Raw genomic sequence first — 11,194 nt, 5'->3', positions numbered from 1 at the left:
GCCGTGGAACTGAACAAGCCTGTTAGAGTATCACTGCTTTCCCAACAAACAGCAACAACCTGTGCTCAAATGTGTTACTGAGCAGCATTTAATGATGGAAGAACATTTAGCGACTCCACCTTTCCTACTCTGCAAGCTTACATCAAATCTTTTCAAAACATTACTGGGATAGGACAACTCTATCTCTTGATCTAAGGAGATTCTTAAATCATCCAAAGAAATAAGCACACTTTTTAATCACATTAAGTTTCCAGTAAACTTCACCAAACATCCAAAATCAAAACTGGAGGGGGAAGGTAACTGGATATTGAGAGGGTATTATACTGAATTTACCTGATGATGTAAAAGAGCACACCTCCTGCAGCACTCAAACAAGAAGGAATTTTTTCAGAATTTGACTAGCTCCAAAAAAACCAGCCTTATCCCCAAGGGAAACTACTAAGCTATGGAATGATTCAAGCTCATTTTTAGTGGGAGTTCTTGCTATTCATTCTTTCACTCCCTTTCTGGAGTCATTATCCCATACTAGCTGGAATACAATCCCTGAAAAATAGAGAAAATTCACCCAGATGTAATCCCCTGACAAACATTCTATATGAACAATTCTTTCTCTCCTAGAAAGAGAATGGAGTGCTTGCCTTCACTGCTCTAAGACATTATGACTAAGAAAAACAGTAACAGTCCAAGGAAGCAGAACAGAAGGAAAGTAATACTAAACAGGTATATAAAGGGTTCTGAAATCTTTCTTGCAGGACAAAAATTATGAATGTTGCAGTATCGACAGAACAAGCAAGATCACTTCCAGCATCCCCAAAAATGCCCATGTCTTGGCACTGTCTCCACATGGCCATTTTCAGCCTCAAATGCAGCATGAAATCTTTGAGGTTTCTAGTTACAGGAAGATCCTGTACCAGACTGATAAAAATATGACACTGAAATATTAGCTGATGAAAGACTGGATTCAATTTTGGAACCCCTAATGGAAACAACTGAGATGGAAGCTCCAGCAACTCTTTCAAGTCTGCCAGGACCAAATGAGACAGGACAGGACATCTGGCATTAGAAGTAACCTTTCACCACTATAGATGCTGACTGGGCTTCATTCTTAACAGCCCATAAAGCAACAAACACGATTGCTTGCAAGTTTCTTGGCACAGGTTTTTACTGAAGGAGAAAGTGTCACCCTGGAAATTCAGTGCTTCAACCTCAAAGCTGTGAATTCCTAAACTTTACCAAGCTGTGGTTAGAGACAGTGCAAGGGAGACACCTGCTCAGGGTGATCTTTTTCCATGTAGTGGTCCATGATTACTCATTGACATGAGGTTTTTCTAGTACCAAGCAATCCAATCTAGCTGCCGTGAGTTTCACAACAGCTGTGGGCTCCTAGATTCAATGTTACATTTATAGCCTCTTCCAGCAGCAATTCTGAAATTTATACCTCTTATCTTTTCTTGTGCAACATTTAAAGGAACAGAAAATTGATTATTTGTTCCTAATATATTCCTAAGGAAGGCATTAGAAAATCTCATGAAATTTGGCCTTTTGAAGTAAGACCAAATACTGGTTTTGGAGGTGTCACCCAAAGGCCATGCAGACTGTCTTTAATGAATGAACAAGGAACCACTGCCCACGTGAGTGAGAGAAACACAGATCAATTGAACAATGAATTTATCCATGGGTAAAAGAACCTAAGAGTGATACAGAGTGTTCTCTGCAACACACACCCAGACACCAAGGAAGTGTGTGTCCCTTACATGAACTGCAAAGGGAAAAGCCTGTCCAGTCTCATTTTGCACACAATATGCACACAACAGGATGAACATACATATGTGCTATCACCTGAGGCTAGAAATAACAACTGCTGATATGATTAGGTGTTCTTCCAGTAAGCAAACACAACTGCACAAACTGCAGGCACAAGTAGTTCTCTTCTCCACTAGTAAGAAAAATTAATTCTTTCAATTCAACATAAGCCAAATATTAGAAACAGATTTCTGTAAGCCATATTGCAATAGTTTCATTACCTCTGAAGCCTCTGCACAAGGTGTGACACCATGGTATCTGCAATGCCTGGACAAGCCTCCTCAGCTAAATAAACTGCCTTTCTCAGTTCTTCTATGGAATCTGTGTTACCACCACACACCTCACTCTTCTCTTTCAACTGAAAGGAAACCAGGAAGAAATATATTAATAAGATATTAATAAATATTTCTATACACAGTATAATGCAGAAGCTTGTTAGGAAGTGACCATCAGTGTTCACAATGTCAGCATTTGACTTTCATCATACACCCTCACACACTGAGGACATTTTTCAAGCAGAAGTTTGTCTTTACAGCACTTATCAGGATGTCAATCATCTTCACACATCTTCAATCTTCACACATCCTTTTCAGCATGCTCACAGTCAAAAATGACAACAAAGTATCCCAAGGAAAAAAAGCAGTATTTACCCATAGCTGTTTGATTTCAAGATGTGCTTCCTATACTTTAGTATCCATGCTTGCACACCTAATACATATACACTGCAGTAATTTTATCAACTTTTTAAAATAATCATATCTTCATAAATTCTTCTCTTATACTTCATATATTCTTTCTCAAAGTTGTTTTTAAGTATTTTGGGAACAAAATACAGTTTGCAACACTGAAATTCGAAAGTGAAATTCTTGATGATCTGGTCCACAACTGTATCCTGGAACAGATCTTGAGCTTGAATTTTGTAATAAGATAAATACATAAAGTAGTGTCAAAAATTGAATGCTGTAATCTAAACATTTACACACCTTTTTCTTGTCATGTTCATTGCTTTAGGCCAGCATGGGTGATGTTACTACTATGCATATCAAGTATTGTTAGGAACAAAATACAGACCTCAGAAGCAGACATACCAAAGGCAGAGAAAAAACTTAACACAGCAAGTTCCAAATGGGTAGTAGCAACCTTAGGTATGATTCATTATATTTTTCAATTTTTTTCAGATAAACCTTGGAATTGTTGTGTTTTAAAGCAGTAACTTACCTCTGCAAATAAAGGGGATATAATTGTAGACAGGCATTGGGATAGAGGCCTCTTTGGGATATCCTTTTCCTTTAAAGAAAAAAAAAATCTGACCAATTTTTTTGGAAAAAAAGTAGCCTCATTGTATGTTAATTAAAGACAAAATGTAGTTCCAACATGCTACACTTTATGAAAGGTCTGTTTCCATATATGGAAAATGTTCTACAACACACTATTCCAAAGCACTGTGGAAAATAGAGGCTGAATTAAAATTTGAGACTGCAGCACCTCAAATACATGCAAGCTCAAAATCAGAAGGGGGAAAAAACCCAAAAAACCACAAACCAAAACCACCAAACTCCCACAATCCTACTGAGCATTAACCAAGTCATAGACATGCTGATATTTACTAGGTTCATCCTGTATGATAAAATATTTTTGTGCTATTTCTCCAGAATTTTCAGAGCCAGCACAGCAATAACCTGCTCTGGCCACACAGCTTGCAGAAAATACAATGTAGCCATTCCTAAACATCCCTTATTCTGCGTTGTTTGGGTTTGGATTTTTTTTTTTTTTTTTTTTGGACACAGGCACATTCTGTTCTTTGTTACATAGTAGCTTTTTTCCTTAAAAGACCAAAATGCCTTCTCCGAAATTCCAGCCTAGATTTGCACTGTACTGGTTTTAGTTTACTATACAGAATGAGATTTTAAAAATACAGTATTGCCTGGTCTTCCTCCAGTGGTTGTATTTCAAACCAGAGAAATATTTGGTATGTATTTTGTCAACTACACAAAAGGACACATTAACTGAATGCCCAAGCTTCAAGACTTAGAAAGTTTTGTGAAAGGCAACTGTAGAAAACACATTTTTAGCAAAAGTTCTGGAAGTTTTACAATATAAATGCTTTTAAAGGCATAAATTATTACTAAATTATTAAAGCAGAATTATCTCCTTGTATTATGAAGTCAGTATTTTGAGCACCTTATTTCTTTGCAATTCCAAAGGCTGGGCTGCTCCATTCTCTAGATTCTTGGGGTCTTTTTCTCTTATTGTAAAGATCCACTCTTCTGAGTCACTCCCACCTGAAGCTTGACCATCTGCTTCACTTCAAGGGAAAGGAAAAAAAAATCTTACCTTACCACTGATGTTCATTAAATATACACACTAAATATAAAAACTCAGTAAAGACCAAAATCAGGATTCTATTGTGCAGGCTACTACATAAAAGACAAGTATGAAAATTAAGGAAACATTTTTTGGGTGAATTCACCAGATGTAAGGAAATGAGGCATTACAGACTGAAAACATTTTCCCATGTCATATTAACAAGTTACATGAAATGTTTTATTGCTATCTGAAAACTGGCTTTAGCAGAGCACCTCAACTCGTTAGGAAAAGGGGATGAAATTAGAAAACTAAATTCACTTTTCTTGCCTAGAAAAATAGCTAAGCCACTGGAACTGTGACCACTGGAAGGCATGAAGCCATTAATACTGCAAAGAAATAGACAGCTGTAATGTCACCCAAGAAATAACCTGATGCTTGCCATTAGCATGCATACTGAAATAGCAGAGAATAGTAGTGTTTCCTTTACTATGAGGTATTTAATCCATTTGTAGAGTAAGTTGTGGCAATCTCTTCACTTGAATCTCACTTGCACAGTGCTACTTGGCTGTGCAGCTTGAGACCCCCTGCCTGCAGAACAGCTGGCCTCATATCTAGGAAGAGCCCTGGACCCTACATAAGAGAGAAGGTAGCACAGAATATGGGCCAGGAGAGTTTTTCCTCAGTGACTGTTACTTGCACGAAATCCCTGGCAATACTAAAATTAAGACTGCATTCATTTACCAAGGCCACTAAGCTGAAAATCTGTAAATAACTGAATACAGCAATACATGTGCTAAAAATAACTCCTTGGCTCCTAAAGGAGGATATTTTATAGACTCATCAAACTTACGTATCCGAGTCATCAGAACTGGAGTCGTCATGACTTTGCTCAGACTTCCACCTCTTATGCCTGTCAATGAGGTCAGCCAAGTAAGATGTTTTCTTGGAGTTTCGTAAAATGAACTTATGTTTTAAAAGCTCTTTTGCAGTAGGTCTCTTAAAAGAAAAGAAGAGAGAGTTGGGTTTTTTTTTACCGTGTTTAAGTGTTGAGTGACTCACTATAAAAACAAAGAAATCCAGAGTTTAGTCTTGATACAAATGAGATTTTAAACATATACAGTATCTAAAAATATACCTGTCACTTATGTCACACCATATTAGAGAAGGTGAATGACACTTACTCATGCAATCCATGTAAAGCTGTCAAATTCTCTACTACACACTGACAAACATGAAACTCACAAAGCTTGGGTCCTTGTTTAAGCAGGCCTCGACAAATTCTTTGAGGGATTTACTGAAGTTTCCTTCCAGCGTTGGTGGATTGTTCTTAGGAATGAGGAACAAAACTTTCATTGGATGTAATTCTGAATGAGGTGGCTCTCCTTTTGCAAGTTCTATGGCTGTTATGCCTAATGACCAGATATCTGCCTGTAAGAAAGAATGCTTTTAAGATCAGGCTGGAGAAAGAAAGTGTTGGCTTGCTGCTCTAGTTTAACCAGCAACAAACATCTGCTTGCTCACACCGTCCCCTGGTGGAATGGGGGAGGAAGAGAATTTGAAGGGTAATGGGAGAAAACTTGTGGATTATGAACAGTTTAATAACTGAAATAAAATAACAATAATAATAAATTATAATGGGAAAAAATAACAAAGAGAGAGAACTAACACCCAAGAAAGGCAAGTGATGTAAGTGGAAAGAGCTGCTCTCCACCAAGAGGAAGATGCTCAGCCAGGCCCTGAGCAGCAGGGACTTTCCCCTGGTTTTGTTGCTGTGCATGAGGCCATATGGTGTGGAATATCCCTCTGGTCAACTGTCCTGGTTGAGTCCCTTCCCAACTCCTTGTGCACCCCCAGTCTGCTCACTGGTGGGTGAAAAGCAGGAAAGGTCTTGGCTCTGTGCAAGGGCTGCTCAGCAATCAGGAAAATATCCCTGAATTATCAACACTTGCAGCACAAACCCAAAACACAGCCACATATCAGCTACTGTGAAGAAAATTAATTTTACCCCAGTCAAAACCATCACACTTGTAAAGGTAGATTTTTAAGTTTTACTGTAAATAACTTAATGTGTAAATTGGTTTTGTTACAATTGTTTTATGTGATTAGCCCCATAGCCCAAGTAAAGTTTCTTGGTTGTCTGCACTCTTCAGTATAAAAGTTATACTAAGTAGAGTTTAAACTTTTTGAAATCAATACTACTACTCCAAAAAGCAATGGCAGAGTCATATAAACTAGCATTTTATCTACCATATTCAAGTATACTCTGTAAATATGGGGTAAGTCTAAAATAGTCACATAAAGTAAAATGCTTTAACTTGCACAAGATTTTTCCTCAACATAAACTAGCTAGTACAACCATCAGAAATTTAATACATTAGAATATAACTTCCCTGGAATTTATCACTGGTTTTATATATCATTCTTATTCACAGACTAGAGAAATGCAGTCTTTAACAGCAATATTCTGCTTTTTGGTCCAAGCAGACTCTAAAAGTTTTCAGTATCAAAATGTGCTACTCTTTCTAGGGAATGCTGTCTCCCTTGATACAAATCCTACTGCAAAACTGCCTGAAGTAATGTGAAGCAATGCACTGTAATTCTCTTATGTTTTGCTGAAGTCACAGACCCAAAGTCAAGAGGGTTTTCTTTTACCTGTCAGAAAGGTAAAAGAAAAAAAATTCTCAGAAATGTCTGTTCCAAGGACAAGATACCAATTAAAAATATTTATGTTTGTTTTTTCTCTGTTTCTTTTTAAGTGAAAGCAGAACAAAGACTTATTCACAGGAAAAGCAGAAAAGATCTGACATGAGCTGTCTGGTTTTACTCCCAAACAGAGCAGTTGGAATTTTGCTATGCTGTAAACAGATCTATTTCTAGGTACTGGACAGAGCAGAGATTTCATTCATCACTGCTGTCTTTACTAAGCACCCCTGAACCCCACCTGTGTCAGCCCTGTGGATTCTCATGGTTATCTTTGACTGACTTGCACATATCCACTCCACTATCACAGCCACAGTGCCTGGCACGAAACAAGCTCCTCCTTCCTTGGTCAGACAGTATCCTACTGTCAAGAGCTTAGTTACTTAATTTTGCAAGTAAGAATGAAAAAAAAAACAAAACAAACCAGAGTCAATTAGCATACCACTGAATTTATAAAATGCCATTTTGTTAGGCCATGTTACAGAGCAGTTCCTGAGCACAAAGAATTACATAAGCACATGGGCCCTGAGTTTCATTTATCTTAATAAGAGCATTATCAGCTAAGCTCTCCTCAAGCCTAATTATGAGTAACTTCCCTCTAGCAGGAAAGCTTTTCTTGGTTACAAAAGAAAAATGTCACCTGTGAAGATGAGTCTTCATGTTAACAACTGAGTATCATTATTTCTAATTTATTCAGAATTTCAATTTCTCAAGAATGAGGTGTTAAAGCCACATAAATTGATACTTTTCCTCTGCCAGACTTTCAGTATATACAAGTATAAACATCAAATTTACATGTGTATGAGTGCACAGATATCCACCTGCACACACATATATGTATATAAATACTTCCTTTTTTCCTCATGTATTTATAACTCTACTACTAGTGACCTTCCTCTACAAAAATGAACAAAAAAGTGCAACAAACTATAGCAGCACACTAGACTCTTTGAAGTCCAAGATGGGTTTTGGAAGCCCATTCCTGTTGAAAACATCAAAAGTAACTCACCCCATGTTCCTCTGGAACCATATCCTCCCCTTTCACAGATAAGAAAGGAAGTACCAATTGCACATGTATCCAATTAGGCATTTCTAGGATGGACTTGACTGTGACAATGAAACCCCAGAACAAGCACAAATAGTTCTCCAAATGGAGAGGGATAAGCATGACCTCAGGACATGGTGACACTCCACTATCCTTAGGTTATATCACATTGTGATTTTTAAGAGTTTCAAATCTTGAACAAAAATTCCTCTTCCAAGTTCAGAGGACAGCCACCAAGTCACTGGTAATTACTATTTACTGCAATACTGCCATAAGCCTTTCCTCTTCTAATCTAATGTGCAAAATGCAGTCCAGCTTTAAAGTTCTTGTAAGTCAAAGAAAACAGGCTATGTGCAAGAGAAAGACACTTTCAAATTAACAATCTATTTTTACAGTATAAGTTTTATAGTAGAAAGAACAGAGAACTAGATATATGAAAAATGAAGCATGTTAAGAAAACATGTTTTCAGGTAAGACAGGAATCCAAACAGGAAGCAGAAGCACTGCCAAAAACTAGAGCCCTTTCAAGCTTTTATTTGGAATCCCTCATCAAGTATCCAAGACTCTTATGTCCATGTGACATTGCACACTGAAACAGCCAGAATGGAAAATGTAAGGGCTGAATCATACTTTGTCCAAATGATGGTCATTCCCAGGAGCCAAACCTCAAAAAAACAAAAAGAACCCAAGGCCAACCAACCAAAAGCAAAGCAAATAAACTACCTAAAATAGCCAAACCTCAAAAAAACAAAAAAAAAAAAAACCCAAGGCCAACCAACCAAAACGAAAGCAAATAAACTACCTAAAAATCCCCCATAAAAATACACAAAGGCAAAAAATAACAACCACCATTTAAAAAAAGTTTACTCAACTTTAAGTTGGGATTTTGGGGTTATTTAAGCTTCTACAGGCTCTACAGTGTTTTGCCTGTTATAGCTTTTTTACAGAAAGATAGCAAACAGGGAATTAAGCAACAGTACAGCCTAGACCAGAATCAGCCTTGGCAAATGCAAAGAAACATCCCAACCTGTCCCATTCCATGGAAATATGGCAAATCAACAAATCCCTACAGGGAAATCACAGGAAATGGGCAAGGAAGATGAGCTCAGGGAAGAACATAAGGAAATACTGGTAATTATAATAAAGAAAGCTGATCTTAACACAAATTGGGCTTGAGGGTGACCTTTGTTTCAGACCTACAGCTGCAGCAGTGGGTTGGGCAAAGAGCCTTTCCTGATAACATGGGTGTCCTGCTGAGCCAGCTAGGCCGTGTGGGACAGAGAGAAAGCAGGGGCAGCAAAGAGCTGTATATGTACCTCAAACAAATAGAAGCATAAAAAACAAATAGCCACCACAAAAAACTTTGAAAAAAGCAATAGGCTTGAGCTGGCTCTAATGGGCATATTCCTCCCTGGCAAGCAGGGACACGCAGTGCCATACTGGTGAGAACAGTAATGGAATCACATTTCTACTGTGACCCAACTATGTATTACAATTGATATACTGTGCTTGTCTTGAGATTTCAGTATGCTGATGTGCCACTCTGCTAGATCAAAATCCTGTGTATAGATAAATTTGGTATTTAATATTAACACCTCCCAAATGGCAAATCTGAAAGAACATGGTCAGAGCAGCACATTCTGCCAGAGAGGAGTAACAGCCCTTTCAAACAACATTTTCACATCCACCAAATCCATATTCTTCAACTGTGTTGCTGGCTATTTTTTTCTAAAAACAAGAGGAAGAATATTAACATTTTGAATATATTTGTACTCTTCTACTTTTTCTAAATATCTGCACTCTTCTGCTTTTAAACAGCCAAAAATACTCATCAATTGAGTGGGAAAAAAGGTGATGGGATGCACTTGTGAATACTGTATAATTTCTTGCCATCTGGATTGTCTTAACAAACTAGGAAGCTTAAACTTTGAATACAAATTAGGAAATCTTTCCTCACCAACAGCTTTTACCTGCTAGGTGTCACCTAGCATGTCATCCTCATGTAGACACAGACAAAGTTATTAGCTGTGTTCTGAAGACCAACCCATGTAATTCAATTTAGAAAAAGGAAGGGACTTTAGTAATGCCTTGAAGTACCTCACCTTTGAATCATATGCTGATTGCTTTATTACTTCAGGTGCCATCCAAAATGGTGTTCCCACAAAGGTATTCCTCTTTATCTGTGTGTCTGTTAGCTGCCCAGCTACTCCAAAATCTGCCAGTTTTACTTCCCCTTGCTCAGACAGCAATACATTAGCAGCTGGAATAAAGAGGAAGAAATACCAGAAATGAAGATATTTGACACCATTTGACTATGTAAGGGTGCTCATACAGATTTGCATGAGTTCTTCTGATATTCTTCCATCACAAATACCAAAACAATTTACCTTTAATATCTCTGTGGATTTTCTTTTCCGAATGCAAGTAATCGAGTCCTTTGAGTATCTCCCTCAATATTGTAGCAATTTGAGTTTCATCAAGTGAGCCAGGCTCTAACTAGGAGATGCAAGAAATGTTTAAATATGTATTAAAAAAGGACAAACAGACAACAGAAATAACACTGTGACTATAAAAAGAAATTACTCCTTCTGTCAGCCCTCAAAACTTCCAATTTTCTGACTTCATAATGTGAGACAAAACAAAATACTATTTTTAAAAACACATAGCTCTAAACTAAGTGGCTTAATGAACAACAGGCAAAGAAATAATTTATCTAAAATATTATGTAAAATTTGTTAAAGGTGCCATAAAGACAGAGCCTCGAGTTATTGCTTTGTGGTCAGGTCCTAGATATACTATGCCTTTGAAAAGCATCTGATTGTTAACACTACACTAAACTTACATGTGCAACTCCACAGACCCTATGTGGACTCAAATCTCAAAGCTTGAGCAAGAAGCTAAGACATTCAAGGTAATACATCCATCAGTCTATGACTACATACTGCACACTGGATTTTGAGAAACTCTCTAAAACTCAACTTAAAGTGATACGCTGAGAGAACATTACGTATTATGTATTTTAAAATGTTAACTTTTTTCAAGTAATCCTGGAAATATAAATCTAATTGTTAAAAGATTCCAAGTAATTCTTCTTATGAGAAGAATCAGTAACATTATATGATCCCAAAGTTCTTTACATGTGATATGAATTCTAAAAGTGAGAATAACCGAGGAAAGATCACTACCCAGAGAGACAATAAGGGCATCTTAAACCCTGTCCTTAAACAATAAGGGCATCTCCAGAGAGACACTGAAACTTTGTATCCAACCGTCAATATTGGAAATATTCCACTACTCTAGTTTACTCCACAATAGCACTCATTGAATCACAATCAAAAA

The 11,194-nt window shown here is 37.3% G+C and overlaps 1 protein-coding gene across 1 annotated transcript in view; it reads right to left on the bottom strand.

The window, feature by feature from the left end:
* The window catches only part of STK24 (serine/threonine kinase 24), a 53,684-nt gene that overhangs the window by 6,335 nt on the left and 36,155 nt on the right, over positions 1 to 11,194 (bottom strand). The window contains exons 4-10 of the mRNA XM_039730417.1: positions 10,243 to 10,351; positions 9,958 to 10,115; positions 5,353 to 5,538; positions 4,961 to 5,106; positions 3,985 to 4,108; positions 3,022 to 3,090; positions 2,025 to 2,161 (exon numbers count right to left, since the gene is read on the bottom strand). Of these exons, the coding sequence (XP_039586351.1) occupies positions 2,025 to 2,161; positions 3,022 to 3,090; positions 3,985 to 4,108; positions 4,961 to 5,106; positions 5,353 to 5,538; positions 9,958 to 10,115; positions 10,243 to 10,351 (929 nt within the window). The remainder of the gene's footprint in view (positions 1 to 2,024; positions 2,162 to 3,021; positions 3,091 to 3,984; positions 4,109 to 4,960; positions 5,107 to 5,352; positions 5,539 to 9,957; positions 10,116 to 10,242; positions 10,352 to 11,194) is intronic.

Source organism: Passer montanus, unplaced genomic scaffold (assembly GCF_014805655.1).
Source record: "Passer montanus isolate IOZ18808 unplaced genomic scaffold, ASM1480565v1 scaffold72, whole genome shotgun sequence".
In the NCBI taxonomy this organism is placed as follows: domain Eukaryota; kingdom Metazoa; phylum Chordata; class Aves; order Passeriformes; family Passeridae; genus Passer; species Passer montanus.
This window is presented reverse-complemented; position numbering and strand designations above follow the sequence as displayed.